The sequence below is a fragment of the Macaca fascicularis genome, chromosome 1, assembly GCF_037993035.2.
Source record: "Macaca fascicularis isolate 582-1 chromosome 1, T2T-MFA8v1.1".
In the NCBI taxonomy this organism is placed as follows: domain Eukaryota; kingdom Metazoa; phylum Chordata; class Mammalia; order Primates; family Cercopithecidae; genus Macaca; species Macaca fascicularis.
In genome coordinates this window covers 11348335-11374494 of record NC_088375.1, presented here as the reverse complement: position 1 = coordinate 11374494, position 26160 = coordinate 11348335, and the positions used below count along the sequence as shown (strand labels likewise).

The following is a 26160-nucleotide window of genomic DNA, read 5'->3' as shown; positions in this document are numbered from 1 at the left end:
GGTGCTTACTGCTTCCCAGATTGACTCTGTGGACCTCTGACCAGCCACCTTTCTTCTCCTGCCTGTCTTTGTGTTATATCGCACATTCTGTTCAATGAATAAAAGCACTCTGTAATCCTGTAGTTCAGGAATCTGCCATTTTCTAACTAACTATACAACACAAATCATGAAGAAATGTAGAAAGGTGCTTTCCATTATGAATCAGAAAAAGCGTAGTTTGCTCTCCGCATCTGGTCTGAAGACCTGGCACTAACCTTTAATAATTAAGTCACAATGGGCCCATTTTAATTTAGTCTTGTTGAACTTCAGTTTCCTCATCGGTAAGATTAGGGTTAACAAAAAGTACCTGCCTTACGTAAAAACGTTAAATCAGATATTGTCTATGATAGTGACTTTTCAACTCTAAAGGACTGAGCAAATGTTTATTTTTATTATTAATATGAAACTTGATTTTAGTTTCTGGCTCTTTGGCTCATTTTCTTTATCTAAAACATGTTGCTTCTTTGATTAATTTAAGGGGAAAAGTGTCAACTTTTGTTGAAACATTTTATGTGTGTCAGTCTAATTACTTTGTAAATAGCGTTATGCATGTTTGTGTAATCACTTTTCAAACTATAGTTTATAAATAATTATCTTTTTATAGAGTGAGCGATAAACCAGGACATATCCTTGATTCAGATGTTATTAAAGATCTATATTGTTATCTTCTCTATAATCATTGATTTTGTTACAGTTTCTTGTAAACAAATGCAATTGCTTTACCACCAGGTAATGTTGTTAACGGAACGATTGGCAAACAGATGGTGGATATGCTTGTGGAATCTTCCAACAATGTGGAGATGATTCTCAAATTTTTTGACATGTTCTTAAAACTGAAAGATTTGACGTCGTCTGATACTTTTAAAGAATATGACCCCGATGGCAAGGGAGTCATTTCCAAGAGGGACTTCCACAAAGCGATGGAGAGTCATAAGCACTACACGCAGTCAGAAACGGAATTTCTTTTGTCTTGTGCGGAGACGGATGAGAATGAAACCCTTGACTATGAGGAGTTCGTCAAACGCTTCCACGAACCTGCAAAGGACATCGGCTTCAATGTCGCCGTCCTTCTGACAAACCTCTCTGAGCACATGCCCAACGATACCCGACTTCAGACTTTCCTAGAATTAGCAGAGAGTGTCCTGAATTATTTCCAGCCCTTTCTGGGCCGCATCGAAATCATGGGAAGCGCCAAACGCATCGAGAGAGTCTATTTTGAAATCAGTGAGTCTAGCCGAACCCAGTGGGAGAAGCCCCAGGTCAAGGAATCCAAACGACAGTTCATATTTGATGTGGTCAATGAAGGAGGAGAAAAAGAGAAGATGGAACTCTTTGTGAACTTCTGCGAGGACACCATCTTTGAAATGCAGCTGGCGGCTCAGATCTCAGAGTCGGATTTGAACGAGAGGTCAGCGAATAAGGAAGAAAGTGAGAAGGAGAGGCCGGAAGAGCAGGGGCCGAGAATGGCTTTCTTCTCCATTCTGACGGTCAAGTCGGCCCTGTTTGCGCTCAGGTACAATATCTTGACTCTTATGCGAATGCTCAGTCTGAAGAGCCTGAAGAAGCAGATGAAAAAAGTCAAAAAGATGACCGTGAAGGACATGGTCACGGCCTTCTTTTCATCCTACTGGAGTATTTTTATGACCCTTTTGCACTTCGTGGCCAGCGTTTTCAGAGGCTTTTTCCGTATCATTTGCAGCCTGCTGCTTGGGGGAAGCCTCGTCGAAGGTGCTAAAAAGATCAAAGTTGCAGAACTCTTAGCCAACATGCCAGACCCCACTCAGGATGAGGTTAGAGGAGATGGGGAGGAGGGAGAGAGGAAAACCCTGGAAGCCGCCCTGCCCTCTGAGGATCTGACCGACTTAAAGGAGCTGACAGAAGAGAGTGACCTTCTTTCGGACATCTTCGGCCTGGATCTGAAGAGAGAAGGAGGACAGTACAAACTAATCCCTCATAATCCAAATGCTGGGCTCAGTGACCTCATGAGCAACCCAGTCCCCATGCCTGAGGTGCAAGAAAAATTTCAGGTAATTTATCTCTAAGTCACAGCAGCAGCATTCTCTCTGGACTTCAGGGGGGTATAATAGATGATCATTAGACCAGGTTCCATGCTACTGCCAGAACGGTGTTACCTGCGTGACATGAATTTCCAAAGAGAAATGCTTTTTGGTAGACAAAGTTAGTGTTGAGTCCTTATGAATTATTACATTATCTTAAATTATTAAGGTGTAAGCTTCAGTACCCACCCTAACTGGAGCCTACATCTTTCTCCACTTTTATATACTTTTATATGCACATTTGAAAAATTGGGAAAAGAAAGAAAACTTTTCGATGCCTGTAGTGGCATTATCCTCACAGAGCATTGACATTTTCTCCTCTGTTCTGTGATTCTCTTTGGCCTGTTTTCATTGTATGTTCTTTGTAGTCATTAGTCAGTCCATAGAGCCATCATTCCATCCATAAATATGGCATATTTACCAAGTGTCTGACACCACTGGGTATGTAGGGAATTCAAAGGTAAGATGGGGTCACTGCCTTCAAATTACCTTAAAAAGTTTATTCCAGAGATAAAACTAACACACATGAAGAAACTAGAAAATGATTAACTGTTAAATAGTATAGGCAGGGCAGTAGGGGTTGCTTATCTTGAGAGAATGGCAATGCCAGTATGGTTTAAAGTAGTTAGATAGGAATGAAGAGGTAGGATTTAAATTGGCCTCAAAGGATGAGTAAGATTTTAATAGGTGCCTAAGATAAAGAAGGGTATTTCAGAAATGAGAAAAGAGAGTAAAAAGGAGTCCCAGAAAGTTTGTCCCTACTGCTGGTGCAGTAGGTCAGTGTGCAGAAGAAGTGGGAGATGTTTGGCCCCGTAAAATGACAAACACGTGGCACTTTTATCGTGGTGGAAGCAAGAGGGTGTCTTCTATAGGTTATGGTTTGACACATGGTTACATGGCTCCCTAAATTCATTCAAAGGTGATGGGTAATCCTGGTTTTTTTTTCCCCCATTGACTCATTCAAGGAACAGAAGGCAAAAGAAGAAGAAAAGGAAGAAAAAGAAGAAACCAAATCTGAACCTGAAAAAGCCGAGTATGTATAGTTTGCATATACTTTTCCTTCATTTCAGTTTGTCATTACATCTCTTTTTCTTGTACTCTGTCTTTGGGAGCCGCAAGGGAGAATCTCATATTGCCAAGGAGCCACAGAACTAATTCTGCCATCTCCGTGGAGAGGCTTTGATGGCGAGGACCTCAGGCCACAGGCAGTGATCACTGTAGACGCCCCCAGGGCTGCCATTCTAGTCTTTTCCTTTCATTCCATGTGGACCTCCGTTTGTGTGATTCCCTGTCAGCAGGAAAGACTCCAGTGATTCCATGGAATGCTGTTTGTAAGAGCACTCAGGGCCACAATTCTGTCTTTAAAAATCACTCATGTATTTCTGTCCTTTTCAAGGAAGGAGGAAACAAACATTCCAAATGCACCTTCATAGAATCCTGCGGAGTGATGCTCCTTAAACCATAGACCCAGGGCCACATGCATAAAACTCACCAGGAGAGTTGGTTAAAACTAACATTCCAACATAAAGTATTTAAAAAAAAAAAAAAAAAAAAAAAAAAAACTAACATTCTTGGGCCTCAAACTATAGACCCAGGGCCACATGCATAAAAATCCCCAGGAGAGTTGGTTAAAACAAACATTCCTGGGCCCCAGGGCATAGATCCTGCCTCAGCAGGTCTGGTGTGGGGCCTGGGAACCTTCATTTTCACCAACACTCCTGGTATCAATGCAGCAATAAAAAAAGAGCTGGATGTGAGGCGATGGAAATGCATAACTCCCTCATAACACCAGGTTTCTGTGAATAATCGAAGCCTGCATCTTTCTCCACGTTTATAGAATTTTATACGCACATTTGAAAGTTGGGGGAAGAAAGGAAGCTTTTAGTTGCCTGTAGTGCCACTATTCTCCCATAGCGTTGAAATTTTCTCCTCTGTTCTGTCATTTTCTTTGGTCTGTTTTCATCGTATGTTCTTTGTAGTCAGCACTATGCATTGTCATAGACCTTACACTATTGGGTCTATTGTAAAAATGGTCACATAAAAAGTAGACATATAACAAATAACAGCAAGACAGGCATTTCAATGGCAATTCTTTAATATCCACCTCATATGAGTTAAGTATAGCTTATATATTAATATTTCTGGTTTATGTATTAATACATATGACTTCACTTTAATTTAATGAAGGACTGATATTTTGTACCCAAAGGATATCAAATGTCAATTCTTCTAATTCCATTATTGTCTGGAATTAATATAACATTACTATAATTCACTTAATATATTTTATTTAATGAAATTAATTACAATTAATATATGTCAAAGTGTGAGTATAATGATACACTTTATACATGTGAACAATTAAGTGTGTAGGCCTCTGATTTTAAATCTTAATGGCAAATGTTAAAAATTGTGCATTCAAATTACAGGCTGGTTGCAGTGGCTCACGCCTGTAATCCAGGCTGGGTGCGGTGGCTCACGCCTGTAATCCAGGCTGGGTGCGGTGGCTCACGCGTGTAATCCAGGCTGGGTGCGGTGGCTCACACCTGTAATCCCAGCACTTCGGGAGGCCGAGGCGGATGGATCGTGAGATCAGGAGTTCATGGTGACCAGCCTGGCGAACATGGTGAAACCCAGTCTTCTACTAAAAATATAAAAAAGTTAGCCGGGCATGGTGGCACATCCCTATAATCCCAGCTACTTGGAAGGCTGAGGCAGGAGAATGACTTGAACCCAGGAGGTAGAGGTTGCAGTGAGCTGAGATGGTGCCCCTGCATTCCAGCCAGGGTGACAGAGCAAGACTCCTTCTCAAAAAAAAAAATTTGAAATTATAATTTACAAATAGGATATGTTGGACAGTCACAGCAAAGTCAGTCTTCATTTTTTTTAATGTTTTATTGCAGAATTGGAAGGAATCTGCTATGTATAAAGTCAAGCCTATAAAATGTCCTCTATATTTCAGCTTCATAGAATCTGTGATCAACAGGAACTCTTACCCCTGATTCTAAAATTCAGAATATTATTGTTCACCAGAAAAGAAATTAGTTTTCAGAAGTGATACAGTGGTCTAAAATATTTGTTCACTTGGGTAATTTTCCACAACACCCGTTTAGTTCTTTAGTTTCTATGGAGCTTATATTTTGTTCATCTGTTTTCACAGGGGAGAAGATGGAGAAAAAGAAGAGAAAGCCAAGGAAGACAAGGGCAAACAAAAGTTGAGGCAGCTTCACACACACAGATACGGAGAACCGGAAGTGCCCGAGTCAGCGTTCTGGAAGAAAATCATAGCATACCAACAGAAACTTCTAGTAAGATGTTTTAGAATGAATATTGTTACTGATATAGTACAATACCATAATAATTTAGGCTCAGTAAATATTTGCTGACCTCTCCCTGAGTGACAATTAGGGAACCAGGTTAGCCCAGCACATGTTTGATTTGCCCATTGTAGTGTGTTTATCTTTTATAGTGAATGTATCTGGCCCACCACTCCCTACTGTCAAACCCATGACCTCTACTCATGTTCACACTCCCTGAAACCCTTTCATTTGGTTCCTGCCAGTGTACTCCCAGTGTCTGCCCACAAAGACGCTAGAATAAAAATATTCTGAGGACCTGCAACAGATTTTAAAGCAAGATGTGCCTTCTAGGGCACAAGTAATTCAAATTAATGTTCCAGAACTCGATTAGTCAGTATTTCTATAACATCACCCTTTTACTTAAAAATCCAGGTATAAAAATATTAGCTAATTGAGCCACTTTCCATTGATAATAAGAAAGTCTATTCAAAAGTATTCTTTAGAAAGAGGGATTACAGTTATTTATGTAGTGTCCTGTACATTTTGCAGAGGTGTTCCCCTAATTAGTAAAGCACACATTCATATTTGGAAAACAACGAAAAAAGGTATAGCTCTGTCTATTCATATTGATCTTGAAATTCTTAAAAATATTATTTGAAAGGCCTTTTATAAGCATGCGTGTGTAATGTCATATATATATACACATACATGGGTATCTTCTATCCTTTTCCTACATGCTTATCTCCTATCCTTTTCCTCCTTTGTAAAAATTATACATATGTATCGATATATGTATAATTTTTATAATTATGTGTATATATGTATAATTTTTATACATTTTTATGATTTTCATAAAGGAGGAAAAGGATAGGAGATAAGCATGTAGAATCCACCTACAAGAGGTACTGACCAGTGATGTTAGGCCTAGAAATTAAGAACAACAACCCTCATAATAAAGCCATTTGAACAGCAGAATCATATTTAGTATTTTATAGCCCTTGAGAAATCAAAAATTGACAACCCAGAAACTCAATGGACTGTAGAATTTCTCTTATAAGGAAAGTGGACTGTCCTCAGTAATTATATATTCTAAATGCTTATCTTTAAATATGTTTATGTATTATATATTTTAGGCAAATTAATTTAGTTGTAACTACATTTTCCTAAACCATCTTGTATTTTTCCCTATATTACGTAATACAGAATACATGGAACATAAATGTTTCCTAGGTAACTCTGAATAATTATTAATTTGGTATGCCATAGTGGCTTCCATGGCTGCAGGTATAGTTCTATTACAAATGGTTTAAAGGTTGAACGGGCTCCGCACTACCCCAGTGGGTTCCTGAAGAATGTGTTTAACTACAGTTGTGTAAACCAAGTAGTTGAGATTTTGCTTCCAGCTCTCACTGTGCCAGGGTTCACATGTTCTGTTGTCTCTGCACAGCTCCTCCCCTTTCCTGCATCTCTTTGCTATCTTTCTCGGCTCACCGATTTGCATGCACGTGACCAATCATGGCCACATCCGTCTACCAAAGGCCCCTTTTCCCCTAAGTGAGAGCTCAGGCTAGCTAACTCAGCCTCTGTGACCCAGATCCACCTTCCAAGGAGAACCAGTGAAACTGGCCCAGTCTGGGTGTGGTGGACAGCCTTGTTCCAGTAATCTCTGGCAGTAAAGATGGGGTCCTGTATGGGGAAATGATACGAACAGAGATGGGGTGTGTACACAGAGGGGGATACCATTCTGAGGTGTTACATTTGGATGTAGCTTTATTATGGTAAATCCCCTGACATATCCACTTATATTATATTGACATCTCCCACTTAATATTAAAACAAATACTTAATGTCCACCATAACCTATTACTTTAAACCCACTTCTCGAGGCTTTATTTTTTCCCAGCCCAATAAATTGTACCAGCTGTTCACTTAGTTGCTCAGGCTGCCAAATTCAGAGGTTATCATCTTTGAAGCCTCTTTCTCACCTTAAATACAACCCAACGATAATTCTTCTCAGTTGTTCCAAATACATCGAGTCTGCCCAGTTCTTGCCATCTCCACAGGTACCATTAAGTCCAGCCCACCATCATGAACCTCACCTCTGCCTGACGTCTGGTATAACTTACTTTCTGACTGGTCCTCTTGCTTTCACTCTTGTTCTACTACTATCAGTTTTCCACATAGTAGCTGGAGTGGTCCTTCCAAATCATGATCCAACTGCACCAAGCCCCCCTCAAATCCTCTAATAGCTTCCCATCCCACCTAGACTAAAACAATAATTATACTAGAATATTACATTTATTATAATGATATAATAACATTAATAACAAACGTTCCCTATATTAACATTTCATCCGCAAAGTGCACTTGAGAGTTAAGGTCTATTGTTATCCCACTTCGCATACAGATGAGCAGAGTGATGCTACATAAAAGATTAAGTCATTAGTCCATATCCCACACTAGGAAATGGAGGCAGGCAGTCTTCATATCCAGGCAGTGAGGCCTCAGAGAGTGTAAACTGAACCACCACACTGTCAAAGACAAGACAACCTTTTATCAGAAGCCTACAAAACCCTGCCCCCTGCTCCCCTGTTTGATCATATCCCCCTGCCACCCCCACACACCAGTCTCCCTTCTTCTCACTGTGTTTCCTTCTATTTCTCAAACACACCGACATCACTCCTAATTCAGGGCCTCTGCCCTTGTTGCTCCTGTCTTTGACACACTCTTTCACCAAATGTTTGCATAACCTGCTCCCCTCCTGTATTCAGGCCTCTCTGTTCAAAGCTTACCTCCTGAGATAAATCTTCCCAGACCAGCACCATCTAAAATAGCACCCCTATTCCCTAAGCTCCTAACCTGATGTAGTTTTCTTCTTAGTATTTAACGTTCTCTGAAATTATGTTTTTCATTTGTGGATATGCTTTTTTATTCTTTATCTCCTCCATGGTGGCAGAAATGTTCTCCCTCACTGTTAGGTCTGCAGCACCAAGAATGGTGCTTGAAACAGTAGGCTTGCAATCAGTTGTTTGGGGTAAATGAATGAATGCTTTATTTAAATTGCAGATTTCAAGTCTCTTGATTCAGTGACCTTCTCATAATGTTTTTCACCCTCAGAACTATTTTGCTCGCAACTTTTACAACATGAGAATGTTAGCCTTATTTGTTGCATTTGCTATCAATTTCATCTTGCTCTTTTATAAGGTACGTACATCTTTGTTTTAATAACGAGTATAAAACTACGAATAGAAATGAATGTAAAGATTTCACGATGAACATATCTACTACTGCTAGTGAACATGTCTAAACCTATTATGAAATACTGATGCCTAGGCACTGATATCTCTGTTATCTAGGAAGGCAAGATTTGTTCCTGAGAAGTAAGAAATGCCTCAACCGAAGGGCATTTGATTTAGCAGAGGGCTTACCCACAGTATTCCCAGCCTAATTTAGCTGAATATCTTACTTGTGATTATGTCTGGGTGTGGCATACCTGTATTGTATTACATTCTTTTATAATTAAGAAGAGAGCTTAGCCATCTAATTTTTTTCTTGCATGCACTGGAATCCTCAGAACTTTTGGTTGAATAAGAATGAATTTTAAAAGTATGTTCACTACTTGCCTTTGGTTTTTGAAAAGCTATCGTTTTTAGCCTTTGCTATTAGTCCTTTCATTATGCAGTAACTTCACATTCAACTGTTTGCTAAAAAGGCTATATTTCTTTTGTCTTTTGCTTGCAATGATATCCTAGATGCAGCAAATTGACACTACTTTAAATGCTTTGAATCAGGTCTCCACTTCTTCTGTGGTTGAAGGAAAGGAGCTCCCCACTAGAAGTTCAAGTGAAAATGCCAAAGTGACCAGCCTGGACAGCAGCTCCCATAGAATCATCGCAGTTCACTATGTACTGGAGGAGAGCAGTGGCTACATGGAGCCCACATTGCGTATCTTAGCTATTCTCCACACGGTCATTTCCTTCTTCTGCATCATTGGATACTACTGCTTGAAAGTAAGATAGTAAGGCACCAAGGTACCTCTGTGTGCGTGTGTGTGTGTGTGTTGCAGTCTGGACCTCTGGAGAAGCAGATGCTGAACTGGAAATGTTGTGTACAAAGTTTCTGACGGAATGCTCCATGAATCAACGTGCTTGGGGCAAATGGAGGAAGCAGGATGGGACAGAGGGGAAAGCTGGGCTACTGTAGACATAGCAGGTGCAGTCTCCAAAGCTGGGATGCCCCTTCAGGGCTGTCCTGGCCTGAGGCATTGGAGCCTGGCCATTTTATGTCTACATTGACTAGTCTGCCCTGGGAAGGGGCTATGGCCATCAGCTGTCTTAAAGTAGCTTTCTTTCATGTACTGATAATTATTCACATAGAGAATTTCGCCTATAACGGCCCTACAGAAGTAAGAGCTCACCCACCCACTATGTCTCCTGGTAATGCAGTGATACTCCAGTATATTAAGACTTACAGAAATACATTGTATCGATCCTAGGAGTCATTTTATTGCTTTGTTATTAGGGAAGTATCTATTGCTATTCTTGGCAGAAATGCCTCATGATTTGTCACACTTCACCCAGAAAATAATGCAGCTTTATCCCTAGAGGCCTGCCAAGGGAACAATATAATTTGGTGAATAGAACCCAAGATAATCTCTCTGAGTGCTCAAGGCTGCCCATTACCTGTGCAAACCTCTTTATCTTTTCCTAGCAAGGCGCTTTTTCACTGTGATGCCTTTATTTCACTTTCACCACCCTCTGCCTCTGGTTGTAAATCTTGCAGAAGACATTTGAAAAAACCAGGGCTCAGCAAAAGACTAGAATGTAAAGTGTTCTTCAGGAACTCCTTTCCTCCCGTTTATTCTGTTTTATGGGAGTGCATATTCTTGGCTGTTTCCAGAATATCTGTGTCTGTCTGCTGTCTGTGCCTTGTGTAAAGTCTGTCCATATAAAAAGATCATTATGTTCCAGAGATATTTTGACAAACTGACAAAGATTTTTGCTGATGTTGAAATTAAAATGTATCTCAAATTAGTATGTGGTGATCCTGAGCGTGAAATTATTGAAGAGGTTTCTCAAATGAAACTGCACTTTAGTAGCATGCATTTGGGAACACTGCTGCGATGGCTAAATTTTATTTCATTCATTCATGTTGAGAGATATATGTAAAAAGAAAATGATTTTGCATAATCATCTTTTCGTCTTTGAAGTTTAAAAATGATTTCATTAGTGTAATTATCTATAAGCCCCTATGTGTTTAAAAATATGCATATATGTAATATCTATTCTATCTTCTGTTTTTCCAAAACCGTCTAGATGCTTCTTCCTGCTTGAATTAGCCGATTCATTTTCATTCCATTTTTACCTTCCTGGAAGTACACAGGAAATATTTCTTTCCAAAAGCTGTTTTGTAAAGATAGTGACCACAAGAGATGCCAGTAAATCTAAACTAATTTTAACATATTTATTTTTCCTGTGTAGGTCCCATTGGTTATTTTTAAGCGAGAAAAGGAAGTAGCACGGAAATTGGAATTTGATGGGCTTTATATTACAGAACAGCCTTCAGAAGATGATATTAAAGGCCAGTGGGATAGACTCGTAATCAACACACAGTGAGTAAAGAATTATATGAGACATTTCTGCACTCACAAATTTCCAGACATGAAAATACTTGGTTGGAATTCCTGCAGATTTGCCAAAAGTTTAGCAGAGGTGAATAATAGTTATATATTCAGTCAAGAAAAATCTAAAGACTCAGCGCCGTCAGCCTCCTTAATGGATGTCCTCAATTTTTGCCCTCTGAGTTCTGAATTCCTTAATCAAAAATGGCTTAGAGTTCATTTCCACAGCACTGATGGAACTTCACATCCTTTACTCAGCATTCAGGGATGTGTGTCACAGAAAGTGCATGACCTGCAGGCAGGTTATCTCATCCAAAAGCAGAGGAAGCAAAAATTATTCATTAAGGAAAAAGTTGTAGCATTAAAGGAAAACATATTGAATTTTACACCTTGAATATATCTGAGTTATCAACTTTCAGTACCATCAAGTGGCCTAGCATGAAACTAACTAAATGTTAGGACATGGTGTAAAATATAAGACAGAAAAACAAAAGCTTTTCCGATCCAATAATCATTTAGCCCTGTGAGATCAAGATCCAAACTACCAGCTGCTGTTCTGAATATAAATCCATCACAAAAGTATAATTTTTCACTGTAAAAAGAATTAGTACTGCAATAGTTGTAATAGTTTATATTTACTATTCAAGAGTGAAATCTTTTTAAAATTGTGATTAGTTTTGCTTATTAAAAGTTATTTGCTAATGGGTTCTGAGTTGTCAAATGGAGATGATTTATTTATACATGATACATGTTTATTCTAAATGCTAAATGCTTTGTTTAGCAATTCTACCATTAATACTAAGTCTAAACAAGTCATTCCCTTTAGGTAAACTCTTTATGTATTAGTTAAGGTGCTAGAGTTGTGCTTTGGTGCTAAGCTCAAAGTTTCTTTGAGGATAACTGGTAGGAAGGAGATTATTTTTCTTCATAGGAATAACAATGACAGGTTTCTAGATACTTTAATTTTTAAAGGCAATTGATAAACAGGTCTATGTATTGATATGATAAAAACAAATAAATAGCAATACTACCTAATAAATATTCTCGTATTCTTCTCCATTAAAGTATCAGCTCATATGCTTTTGTATATATTTACATGTTAATATTTAAAATAATATTCAAATACCTATGATGCAGGAAATTATGTGATGTTAACCAAATTCATTGTAAGTTTACATGGATGGCAGGATATATGTTTACATATTATTTTAAGTATGCCATATATCCCAAATGATATGTTATTATTTGTCATTAAAAATAATACTATTTACTTCTATGCTTTTCTATATTTTAGGTCATTTCCCAACAACTACTGGGACAAATTTGTTAAAAGAAAGGTAATACTACTTGGAATCCTCTCTATTTTTCTTAAAGCACAGTTTGGATTTTAATTTGATGTGATTCAGCTGTAGAATAAGATATCGAGGTATAATTTATCTGCCTATTAATGTCTTTTTTTTTTTTTTTTTTTTTTTTTTTTTTTTTTTTGAAGTGGAGTCTCGGTCTGTTGCCCAGGCTGGAGTGCAGTGGCGCGACCTTGGCTCACTGCAACCGTGTAACCTCCGCCTCCCGGGTTCAAGTGATTCTCCTGCCTCAGTCTCCCGAGTGGCTGGGATTACAGGCGCCCGCCACCACGCCTGGCTAATTTTTGTATTTTTAGTCGAGATGGGGTTTCGCCATGTTGGCCAGGCTCCGACTCCTGACCTCAGGTGATCCACCCGCCTTGATCTACCAAAGTGCTGGGATTACAGGCGTGAGCCACCACGTCCGGCCAAATACGAATTTCCAGAATAGCACATAATGGCCGGGCGTGGTGGCAGGCTGAGGATGGTGACAAGGTTGCAGGTCCTGGTGTTACTGAGGAATTGCTGGGGTCAGGATACTCAGGGGAGTGGGGTGGAAAGATGGGCCTTGTGGTCAGAGAGTTGAAGGGTTGAAATCGAGAGCATGGAAGAATGCCACCCTGTGATGTGCCCCCTGTTAGCATGCAGAGGTCTATGCAGAGGATCATTGGCTGGGGAGTCAGGCATGGCCTGGTTGCTTTCTGGACCCCATCTCTTGCTGAGTTTAGCAACCTTAGGCACATTACACGAAGTTTTCTAAAGTACAGTTTCTTTATCTGCAGAATATCAATCACATGAAACCTACATATTGTGACAGTCCCATGGAATGAAACATAATTTCTGACACAAAGTATTAATTTAGTAAAGGTCACTCTCGTTCCATTTCCCTCCATTTCTTATGCTTTTATTTCAGCTCATCTTCTTCCTTGGTATGTCTCCCTCTCTTGAATGAAAGAGAAATCTTATTCCTCAGATAGGTATTATGTAAAACACAGTGAATTTGTTTAGACCTTAAGCATGTGATCACAGAAGATGAGCCATAAACTAGATTTTAGGTGATTGTTAGGGCTAATACACAGTAAGTATAAAAATGATTAGATGTTTTATACACACATATAGATTTTATTTAATGGTTGAAGCCAATAAAATGCTTTTTCTCATACCCCAAGGTAATGGATAAGTACGGAGAGTTCTACGGCCGAGACAGAATTAGTGAATTACTTGGCATGGACAAGGCAGCTCTGGACTTCAGTGATGCCAGAGAAAAGAAGAAGCCAAAGAAAGACAGCTCCTTATCAGCTGTGTAAGTGTTACTTCGGCTCTATCCTACAGACTTAGATTGAAAAGGGAAAACATTAATACATTTCTAAACTTGTGCATTGATTTCCTTTCCTTTAATGTCAGAAGAATAGATAGATGAGGAAAACAGAATGTATATAAAGTCTACTTTTACACTTCTTGGTATTTGGAACTCTGGAATCATTGGATTTTTTTCTGTTAATTTTGGAGGTACCTTTTAATATTTACAAGAGAAAAGAAAGACTATTCATGTTTTTGACTTAATTTGCCTTCTCTGTCTTTAAATGATCCTTAAATCCTATAATTTACTTATACATAGTAAAACACACACAAAAACTCAATATATGGCTCATTTCTGGTAATTCCTGTTTGAAAAAATATTAGTTCCCTTTTCCAAAACATAAGAAAATTATGTAGCCCTTTTATTTACAATGTTCAGAGGAACTCATATTACTTTATTATAATTATCATATTTTTTTGAATAGCAAAGGCTTAGTATGTCAGAAATAATATCCCGTCATACTATTACTTGTAAAGTTTACTTCAAAATGAAACACTCTTTATGTACTGCTTTCATGGAATAATGTTTTTAAACCAGTTGAGTTGAATGTACCTGAGTTTAAATGTCTCTCTCTCTCTCACACACACACACACACACACACACACACACACACACACACACATATAGTGTGAGTGTAGAGATATATACATACATCCATCTAGCAAATTTGATCAACTGAATCTCTGGAATAAAAGTAAAACATGCTTTTAAAAATATAATTGCTTGTTGTAGTCACTTAATGATTCTGGAAGAAACAATACTTTCTCTTAACATGATTAGGGATGTGATGGTTACTTTGAAAACGTATTTATGGTTCTGTGAAGCAATATTATTTTCTTAGATAATCTGTTACCTAGCATTAAAAAGATAGTTTGTTTGGCCTATCTCATTGGTCATATTGTTTTTATCTATCTGAAAACTTATTAGAGCTACTTGGGTCTTTAAAGTTAAGGTGAACTTGTTTTTGAACTTATTGTTGAAAAGAACTTAGATCAGCAAATGTGAATTAAGGTCCAAAATATTACTTGAGTACTCTAGGAAAACAAATGTATATTTAAAAGTTGTGCCACTGCATGTAAAATCGAACACAGATGAGCAATCCTTAGGACCTGTGTCCCTTATGTTAGAAAAGTATAAAAAATATATATCATATGAAACAAGAACTAGGGTGTGAGTGAGGCTGAGCATCCCACAGACATTTTCAGATCCTTAACAAGCAATACCGAATTAAGTAGTTTTACTGAGTTATGCATTTTCTATGGTCACATTTGTGACTCTAGAAAAAAAGTCTGAAAAAATAGAAGGGAAGTTTAGGCTGCTTTTCTGCTATGAAAATAGTTTTAAATTGGCATAGTTTTCTACCATTATACATAGTAAATGTTTGTAAGTTTGACTCCTAGCAAAGTACCAAGAAGTTCATACAGCATTTAACACCTTTACATATGGAGAATAAAATTAGAAGAATAAAGTTCTGGTAAATAATGTACAACTAGGAAAAAGATTTACATATAATGTCTCTTTAACTAAAGCATTTAGGAAGGTCAGGTTTTAAAAGATTATCCAATTTATATATGAACCCTATCTTAATGTGAACATTGAAATACAAGGATGATTTATATATTTATTTATCAAACACATAAGGCTTGGTATGTGCACCTTTAAATAAGTGGTCAGCTCCATTTCTGGGGGTGGAATAGCTGCAAGCAGTCAGAAAGTCTGCATTTGTGTCCTCATTGGGGAGGAAAGGAGATCATGTTTCAAAACATCTAGCAAAACTAAGCTTCCTGGTTATAGTTTACCCTTGACTGGAGCTTTGGCATCCTCCCGCCCCCACGACCAGGAAGACCGTGTTCTGATTGGCTTAGCTCAGCCATGGCCCTGCCCCAGGGGTGGGGTCAGCCTCACCCAAACAGCATGGCTACCACTTACGGGTGAGAAATGAGTGGGGTGTGCTGCTGTGTGATATTGATGGTATACTGTCACACTAAAGTATGCTAGAGATGGAAAATAACTCTGAAGAATAATTTTTAAAATAAAATAAGAAACCACCATAGGCAATTCATACATCCTGATATAAACCGTTATTTTGTTTTAGATTGCTTTAATGTAAAATAATTATGCTCTCATACAAATTACTCCATTTTTTTCTCCCAACTCTTCCTTTTTTAATTTAAGAAAAAACATTCTTATATTGAAACCTGTTGTAAATATTTATGGAACTTTTTTTAAAGGCTCCTGTGATAAAATTAATTCTAGTTCATAGATAACTTTATTTCTTTAAGGATAAAAAATTTTTTTTAAATCCTGTACTAAGTTAACTGAGCCTTAACCCTTAGTGAAAAAAATCTCCTAAAAAGTCACCTTTGATATGCACCTACTTATCTTAGCATTTATAATTTAAGATTAGCCTAATTAAAAGAAATGATTAAAGAAGGCAATAAAGACTAAAACATTAAGTCTAGAGAAACCCTTTAGAAAATAATATTGCCATTATGTTAAAATGCATTATTTCATATCGATTACTTAGAGCTGGAATATTGGAAAGGTTGGCAAAGTTATAATTTCTAGCCAATAAATCAGTGGCAAGTTCTGAAAAATGAAAATTAACATGTGTTTGTAATCTACAAAGATCACAAATATTTACTTTAGGATTTATTCATTCAACATATATGCATTTAGACATTCAGTGTGTGAGCTATTGTGCGTGGAGCTGGGGAGTTCACAGACTAGTGAGAGAGGCGTATATCCACATACATGCATACACCAGCACCCACAACTGTAAGACAATGTAGGAAATAATAATAAAAGGAATTGTCTACAAAATGCTATGAGAACCGAGGGGAAGAGCTAAATTCCTGCCTGGATGGAAAAGGAAACAGAGAAAGTGAATTTTCTGGAAATGAAGTAAAAACAATTTAAAAGCCCTTCCATTTATAAAATAAGATAGTTGTAAAATAAATGTGTATATTTATGCTAACTTTTATTATTTGAATCAAAAGTTACTCTGTTGGCATGCCATTGCAAGTGCATATAAAAGTTAGTGAGGAAATGTTTGATGTGTACATATGTTGGCCAATTTAGTACAGTTTCAAGGAATAAATGTTATATGTAGCTGGGCACAATGGTGCATGCCTGTAATCCCAGCACTTTGGGAGGCCAAAGCGGACAGATCACCTGAGATCAGGAGTTCAAGACCAGCCTGGCCAACATCATGAAACCAACCCCAACTCTACAAAAAAAAAAAAAAATTAGGAGTAGTAGGGCATGCCTGTAATCCCAGCTACTCGGGAGGCTGAGGCACGAGAATCGCTTGAACCCGGGAGGCAGAGATTGCAGTGAGCCAAGATTGCACCATTGCATTCTAGTCTAGGTGACTGAGTGCAACTCTGTCTCAAAAAAAAAAAAAAAAAAAAAAAAAAGACAAGAAAAAAGTTAATAGTGAATGTAGGAAAGGGAAAGGTGAAAAAGAAAGGACTATTTTTAAATAACATAAGACTAAGGTGATGGTGTTTTGGTTTCCAAGATCCTCTAAAAACACATCATGAAACTCTAGAATACAGTGTCAGAGTTGGCTCTCAGCTCCTCCCTTGGCATCTGGGATAGAACTAGTTTCCTTAGAAGGTTTCCAAGTCTTGTGCCATTGAACGCGAAGGCTGTCAGCTCTTGCAAGCCTATGAGTCTTTGATTAATGTGCATAACTACACTTTTTTTTTTGTCATTGCAGACTGAACTCTATTGATGTGAAGTATCAGATGTGGAAACTAGGAGTCGTTTTCACTGACAACGTAAGCCTACTTCATTATCACAAAAGAAAATGCACTCTGATTAGATAAGTCTGTGGGAGTTCTGTAGATGGAAGGATGGTTATTTAGAAAATGTTTCAAATACCAGTTCATTGCATACAGACCAGATCTGGAGAGAGAGCCACAGAATGATATGATTAACGAGCCCATCTCTCATTCCATTTCTTTCAATAGCCGAAACATTAAAATGAAAATATATTTACACAAAAGAAAAACTGAGATGCAGATTTGTGAGTATGTTCATTAAGGTTTTAATTGGGCAATGGCATACTTCAGTTTTATAGACGTTAAAAAGAAACTCCTAAATAATTTTCAAAGAACATTAATTGTGCTAAATTTAGGTTTTCCCCAAATTAAGTACATTAAATTATGGAGTTTTTATTTTATTCTCCTTTTACCAAATATTCTTTGGAGACTAAATATAGGGCCCTAATATATATTCAAATAAAATAGAAAAAAAAATTACCTATTACTAAAAACCGCCAGGTGTCTCAAGATTTCACTCTTTAATTTTAGCACTGACTTTTATAGCTAACATTAGTTCCATTCTCCTATTTAGAAGCCTTTGATAGCCCCCAAATTCTCCTGCCTCTATCCTTACCCCTTCCCTCATCCAGCCATGGGCCCAGAGCTCTGGGTATCTTAGGAGCATTCTCTAAGAGTTCAAAATTATCTTTTAGAACTATAAACTATTAATACACTATCTTACAAATAATTTCTCATCCAAATGGAAGCAACTCCCCTGAATAACAAGAGGGCATCCTCGACTTTGGCTCTAATGGGCATTTTCCATTCAAGTGGCCAGTCCATCTTAAGTTCTGCCCGCTAAGCTCAATCTTCCATGCCACAATATTTGCAGAGCCCACTTTTGCCCAGATGCAGCTTCTGCCCAGATGCAGCTTATCCATAATATTCATCTTGCTATGTAACTTTTTTGTCCTCTAGATAACTTGAGCATAGATAGATCCAGGACGGAGTCTTTCCTCAGACAGACAGTTTTCTGCTACCTTAGTAGGCTTTTATCCACCTGCAGTTTCATGGCTTCTGTTTGGCCAGTCACCTCCCAGATTACTTCATGCGACACACCTAAACTAAAAATCATTTATTCTTTCTCTCTCATTCAAATTTAACTGTGCAGCAAGCACATATGTAGACCACACATGCACCTTTGGCCCAGCTTGTCATTTAGTTCCTTACTCATCTTATGCCCATGAATTTTCCTTTTCCTCAGTCTTTGCATTTCTTAATGGCTCATTAGATTAGCTCCATCTGAATGTCCCATGGCAGATTTTCATCTTCCTTCTCCTCTGCTCCTCCCCTCCAAATCCAGTCTTCAGTCTACAATTTTCTCTTAGTATTTTTCTTCTTCTTACTACCTAAGCTTAAATTATTCATACGGACTCCTCTTCTTTCTCCCTCCAATGCACGCATTTGATTATTTGCTGAATCTTGGTCCTGTTTGTGTCCTCTGTAATTCTCCCTTCTTATCCTTACTTTTGCTGCTTTTTGGGGCTCTGGTAACCTCATCCTGGGGCTTGTCCAGTAGTCTTCTAATTTAATGGCTGTGCCACTTACAATAATTTTAGACAATAGCTTAACTGGAGCAAGCTCACTTCCTCATATATAAATTGGGGCTAAACATGCCTGTTCATCAGAGATCTTGCTAAAATAAAAAAGAGACCATGTGTGCAATTATATTGAACATTGACCAGCACTTAGTAGGTGCTCAAGAAATTTTCCTACAATGCCATTTTTCATAAACCATTATCCTCCTCATGATACTGCAGTGGCACTCAAGCTCCTGTGGGGTACACAAATGTCCTTTAACTTGCCCTCAAGTCTCTCCAACACTGTCACACTTTTCTAGCTTGATCTTGCAAAACAGGAACCCACCACTCAAACCAAATTTTCCTTCCCAAGCAAACTCCGCTTGGTCTTATCTCAGTGTGCTTTTTAAAAATGCTATTTTCTTTTCTGCCACTTGACCTCTAGCTTCAGTTCCACATGGTCCTTGAAATCCCCTTCCTAGCTCAGCCCCCTCTTTTTGTTCTCTGTGAAAGATTAAGATATCTTACAGTCAAAATGAAGGTATCCGCCCCTTCCCCAAATGGGTAGCTTCTGACTCCACCAGCAAAACATCCCTTATGCAACAGAGACTGTAGTCCCATAAGTAAGAACAGCCACCATATTTTTATTCAGCATTAGTCCCGGCCCTCCCCAAAAAGTATGTTCATTTTCCAGCCTATGTGAATAATCCACATTAATTATAACCCAGGAGACTTCTACAACAGAACCAATTGTATTATTAGGTGTACTGTAGCTTTCAGTGACGTCACATGGTATTTGGGTTTCTCCTAGACTCACTGCGGCTCATGTAAAGTGAGATGCTTGGTTAATAAAACATGTAATTTCGTAACTAGTAGGTCTCAGCAAACACTGATTTAGTGAGCGAATAAATGAAAAGCAAAGAAGGGAAGAAAAGGAGGGAGAGGCAGTGACTGGTTCTTTGGCTGGCTGTAGAGCAAGGGTTCTTCTCCGCTGGGGAGCAGCTTTGTCTCCCAGTGATGTTTGGCAATGTCTGGAGACATTTTTGGTTGTCATGACTCGGGGGAGAGGTGGGGTCGGTGCGATTGGCATCTGGTTGATGCTGCTTGCCATCCTACCATGCACAGAACAGCACCCATAATAAAGGATTATCTGATCAATAATCCTTTATTATGCGCCGGGTTGAGAAAGCCTGCTGCTGACTAGGAAGTCAATAAATGTTTCTCTGTTGGAGGATAAATAAGAACAATGACAATTCTTAAAACACTTTAAAACTGTTTTAAAGAGAATGACACTGACCTTTTCAGAACAAATTAAGTAAAAATAAAATACACAAAGAACAAACTGATACAGCTAACTAGAATTATAAAAATGTATAGGGAGCCAGGCGCGGTGACTCATGCCTGTAATCCCAGACTTTGGGAGGGGCAAGGTGGGCGGATCCTGAGGTCAGGAGATCGAAACCAACCTGGCTAACACAGTGAAACCCCATCTCTACTAAAAATACAAAAATTAGCCGGGCGAGGTGGTGGCGCCTGTAGTCCCAGCTACTCAGGAGGCTGAGGCAGGAGAATGGCGGGAACCCAGGAGACAGAGCTTCCAATGAGCCGAGATTGGGCCACTGCACTCCAGCCTGGGTGGCAGAGCGAGAGACTGTCTCAAAAAAAAAAAAAAAAAAAAAAGTATAATGTACAAAGATGAAGTAAATAGAGTAATTATAAGAGTGAAATTGGAGTTGCTTTTTAATTTTTTTAATTGACAAATAATTGTACATATTCATGAGGTACCTAGTGATATTTTGATAAATATAATGTAATCAGATCAGGGCAATTAGTATATGCATTTTCTTTAACATTTATCACTTCTTTGTGTTGGGAACATTTAATATCCTCCTTCTAGCTGTTTGAAACTATATATTATTGTGACCTGCCGTCATCCTACAGTGGTATAGAACCCTAGAAATTATTTTTTCTATCTAGCTATAACTTTGTATCTTTTAACAAATCTCTCCCTATTCCTACACCTCCCTTTTCTCCCCGATCTCTAGTGTCCTCTCTCCTACTTTTTACTTCCATGAGATTAACTTTTTAAGATTCCACATGTGAGTGAGAACATGTAGAGTTTAACTTTCTGTTCCCGGCTTGTTTTGCTTAACCCATAACAATGGTCATGCATTCTATTTTCTGACATGTTTCCCCCCCATTTTGTCTTGATAGTCCTTCCTCTACCTAGCCTGGTATATGACTATGTCTGTTCTTGGACACTATAACAACTTTTTTTTTGCTGCTCACCTTCTCGACATTGCTATGGGATTCAAGACATTAAGAACCATCTTGTCCTCAGTAACTCACAATGGCAAACAGGTAAGCAGTTTTTTTTTTTTTCCCCTTTGCAGAACATAAAAAAGCAACAAATAAAGAAAAATAAAACTACCCCTCAAATGGCAATGTACAGTTTTAAAGATTTTTTGGAAGGAAGGGTCTGTACCTCTTCTAAACTGCAGGGATTAGCAGTTTGAGAGTCTTCTAGGCCTATACTCAAGCCTTGACTTGACCTTGGATAAATTAATTGAAAATAATAAAAGTACATACCTTACCAGATTTTTGTGAAAATGAAATAAAAACAAATGTATATGCTTTAACACAGCCCCTGGCACATATTAAGCACTCAGGAACTTAGTTACTATTTTGTTTCTGGTATAGTGTTTGCTCCACTTGCTGTTATGTGGAACCAAAATAGGTTACAGAATCCTGATGCACTTATTGTGTTAGCTGTAAAATATGAGATGCTGCATTTTAATGTAATATTTTTAAACTGTTTATCTTATACACTTTACTTTTAAATTGAGCAAAAAGGATAATGTTTCATATTTGACAAGGTCATGCTGACTCAGAAGAAAACTGGTCTAGGTCCAGAAAATGCACTTATGTTCTAATGGAACCTGCTTGTAATGTTAAAACTTTCCATTATCATGAAGCATATGGCAGAAGTATGCATGTTCTAATGGAACCCGTTTGTAATGTTAAAACTTTCCATTATCATGAAGCGTATTGCAGAAGTATGCATTAATTCATTTGCTATTTTTCAAGTGTCCACTGGGTGGTAACATATGCTGTGTTAGTTATTTGGATTAACAGAATCCTTCTTTTCCAGAGTCTTGTAGCCCAGCACAATTTAAAATAATTGCCTCTCTAAAAGCTTTGAACTGGGTCCACAGTTAAGTCCCCATTATCATTAGTTTTCTAAATTTCAGCACATTATTCTTACATATGTCACTTTAGGTTCTCCTTATGGCTATGATGTGCACAGCAAGTCATGGGTCTAGTGACAAAAAGTCTATTTATCTGCCAGTCAGTTCTTAAGTTGTGTTTGAGCTCCCAGTATGTGTAGTAAAGAACTGGAGATGCCAAATCTATGTGTGTTTCTACATAAAAGATCTGGCACTACTTTCAGTTTCTGAACTTTGTGGGGTTTCTTTCTTTTTGAGGTATCAAATTTTCTTTGTTTGTTTGTTTTTAAGACAGAGTCTTGCTGTGTCACCCAGGCTGGAATGCAGTGGTGTGATCTCGGCTCACTGCAACCTCCGCCTCCTAGGTTCAAGTGATTCTCTTGCCTCAGCCGCCCACATAACTGGGATTATAGGCGCGTGCCACCATGCCTGGCTAATTTTTCTATTTTTAGTAGAGATGGGGTTTCACCATGTTGGCCAGGCTGGTCTCGAACCTCAGGTGATCTGCCCGCCTCGCCCTCCCAAAGTGCTGGGATTACGGGCATGAGCCACCCCACCTGGCCTCAAATGTTCATTTGCAGAAATATGTAGAGTTTAATAGTCCTAACAGGTAAAACATGCAGAAATTCACAGTGGCCTTGTACTTCATTTATAGAAATGAATGAAACCCTCTGTTAAGCTAACATGTTTTCTCCAGATAATTGTAAAGTGATTTTGTAAAGACTTAATCAGCATAGGCAGTCACAGTTGAGACCATAAAGTTCTGCTGTAATCAGAGAAAGTACACATAAAGATAAGGCATGTTAGCATGGTAGAATTTCTGTGATGAAACTAGAAATATATTTTCACCAACTTGGTGAAAAGCCACATTTTTAGCATATGCATATTCTATCAAAAATACTCTACAATTCTATCATATACTTATAACTATCTAAAAATTAAAGTGTAATTTGGAATTAAAAACAAACAGATTACATAGAGCTGAAAGACCTTTCAAACAGAGACATTTAATTACAGATTGAGAAAAATAGCCTTCAAAATAGTGTTGGTCATTAGCTGTGGTGTTTTTCACTTTGGTCATTGTTTACAAAGCAAGATTTCTCAGTTTTAAAAAATATTTATATTATACATTATTACTAATTGTGTGTCCCCAGATTTCAGGGGCAATACCAACTTCTATTTAGGATATGATTGAAAATTAAAAAATAATTTACAGTCATAAAAATAAAATGCGTTTTATTAAATGTAAATTATGGAAAATAGCCCTCATAAAACGAAGAAAGGGCACAGTGGCTCACGCCTGTAATCCCCGCACTTTGGGAGGCCGAGACGGGCAGATCGCCTGAGGTCGGGAGTTCGAGACCAGCCTGACAAACATGGAGAAACCCCATCTCTACTAAAAATACAAAATTAGCCAGGCATGGTGGTGCACACGTGTAATCCCAGCCACTCGGGAGGCAGAGCTTGCAGTGAGCCAAGATCGCGCCACTGCACTCCAGCCTGGTGACAGAGCAAGATTCCATCTCAAAAAAAATAAAGTAAAATAAAATATAAAATAAATAAAATTTAGTCTGACAACTTGATAAAGAGAATATGAAAATAAATGTCTGCACGAGGGGGTAAGAAAGGTGAGAAATAAGTTATGGATCCCATTAGCTTCTAGTAAACACAGCTGTGTTCTCACTAGAGCATTCCCCACCCACGTAGATGCCACATGTGTCAATTGCATGTCCTACATTTCTAATACCTGTCCCTTGTCACATTGCTTTCCAGCTCGTATTAACTGTTGGCTTGTTAGCTGTTGTTGTGTACCTGTACACCGTGGTGGCATTCAATTTTTTCCGAAAATTCTACAATAAAAGTGAAGACGGTGATACACCAGATATGAAATGTGATGATATGCTAACGGTAAGTTCATAACCTTTGATCTCATATGAACAAAAATGTCACCTGCTTCTGCAATCTAAGTAATTGTGTATTTATTCTCTAACAGTGCAAAATAGAAAATAGTCTAAACAATAAAAAGTTGCACGGCTCTTTAAAGAGTCAGCAGTTTTCAATTTTAGCAGAACATAAAGGAGCATTTCTGTCCATTTTCCATGTGTGCTGCACAGCCTAATAATTAGAATTGCTGAGTAATGTACTTAGAACTCAAAGGAGTAATGTCATCGCTTAAGCCTGTTGTTCACATATCCCAGGACAGCAGGTAAAATTATTTCCCAGAGAACATTTGGAAGCCTTAGTTTTTTGTCACCTTAATGACTTTAACTGAAATTACTAAATTTCAAAAGTGTATCTCTTTATAGAACTACTGATTTTTGCTTTTATATTATCTTGGCTTAAATGTCTTTTTTGGTTTTGGTTTTCAAAAATCAACAGCTGTTAAAGCTTTCATATTGCTTTATATCACCGTTCTACAACCTATCTCTCTAATATTGGCAAATGAGAAGTTATCATACATGAGATCTTAGATCAGGAAGGGGAACATGAGACAAAATATATATCACTAGCTGGAAAGAGATGTTTCCTTCAGTGAATTCCTCACGAAAATACCTACACCATTTGTGTTGGCGATGTAGGTATAGAGGCTGATATAATGATACATAAATTACTCTAGAAAAAATAGCCCAAAAGATTGATGAGAGAGAATGACCATTATTACAAAGACTAACAATTAAGATAATTTTATACTAAAGAATGACAAATCAGCGGGACAGAGTGGTTCAGAAACAGATGCAAATACTCATGGAAATTAAAAGATGATAAAGATAGCTTTTGAAGTAAGGAAATGAAAAATAATTTAATAAATGACATTAGTACCATGGACAAGCTGTTTGGGGGAAAATGATAAAAATGGATACCAACGTTGCTTTATAAATAAAAATAAATTCTCAATTGAGCATATTTTAATGCGATAAGAAGGAATAATCACAAGACAGAATTTGATGCCTTAAATAATAGTAATACTCATTTTTATATGGAGAAGGGTCTGAGTATGACATAAAACTCAGGGTCTATGAAAACATAAACATTATTTGAAAAAAGAGCAACAATAAGTACAGTCGTAAAGGCAAATGGGAAAATGGGAAAAATATTTTTAACACCATAACAAAGGACCAGTTTCCTTAATCTACCAAGTCCTTATCACATCAATAAGAAGAAATAAACCAATAGAAAAACAAGTAAATCACATGACCAGACAATTCACGGTGAAATTAATGCAGTGGGCTTGCAGATTTGAAAAGATGCTCAGCCTCTGTCAAAGTGAAAGAAATGCAAATTAAAACAATGAAAAAAACACTTTTTACCCGTCAGGTTTGCAAAGTATTCACGTTTGTTAAAACCCATAGTTGGTGAATTGATGGGAAAAAATCGGCATTTTCATGACTCTGGTTGGGAATTTGAATTGACAACAATTTTAGAGAAGTTTTGCGATACCTATCAAATTTGTAACTATTAATTCCGCTGCTAGTAATTTACCTAAAGGTTTACTCACAAATAAGCCTCTGTATGTTCAAGGACATCAGCTGCCCTCACAAGCTAGGAATAATCTAAATGATCATTAGTAGCGTCCTGATTAAGTCAATTATGATAAATCTATAACAAATATGCATCTGTTTGAAAATGAGGGAAATTCATATATACAGATATGGAGAGACATACAAATTACATTTGAATTAAATTCCATTTAATTTAAAAAAACAAGATCTTGATCAGTATGATAGGATCCTCATTGTGTGAAATGATATATACACAACAATTCATATTTTTGATATGCTAGAATATGCATAACATTTTTCTGGAGGGATTTATTCATAGGACACTGTGAACAAGGATTCCTACCGGGGTAGGACCATAGATCACA

At 37.8% G+C, this 26160-nt stretch overlaps 1 protein-coding gene across 9 annotated transcripts in view; it reads left to right on the top strand.

Moving 5' to 3' along the window:
• RYR2 (ryanodine receptor 2) overlaps positions 1-26160 on the top strand; it is a 787495-nt gene that overhangs the window by 738135 nt on the left and 23200 nt on the right. For all 9 annotated transcript variants that reach the window (XM_065543167.2, XM_065543147.2, XM_074038447.1 and 6 more), the window contains 11 exons: positions 769-2066; positions 3062-3129; positions 5257-5404; positions 8513-8599; positions 9187-9405; positions 10876-11006; positions 12310-12352; positions 13528-13661; positions 17443-17503; positions 21283-21429; positions 24069-24203. In XM_065543167.2, coding sequence (XP_065399239.1) covers positions 769-2066; positions 3062-3129; positions 5257-5404; positions 8513-8599; positions 9187-9405; positions 10876-11006; positions 12310-12352; positions 13528-13661; positions 17443-17503; positions 21283-21429; positions 24069-24203 — 2471 coding nt within the window. The remainder of the gene's footprint in view (positions 1-768; positions 2067-3061; positions 3130-5256; positions 5405-8512; positions 8600-9186; positions 9406-10875; positions 11007-12309; positions 12353-13527; positions 13662-17442; positions 17504-21282; positions 21430-24068; positions 24204-26160) is intronic.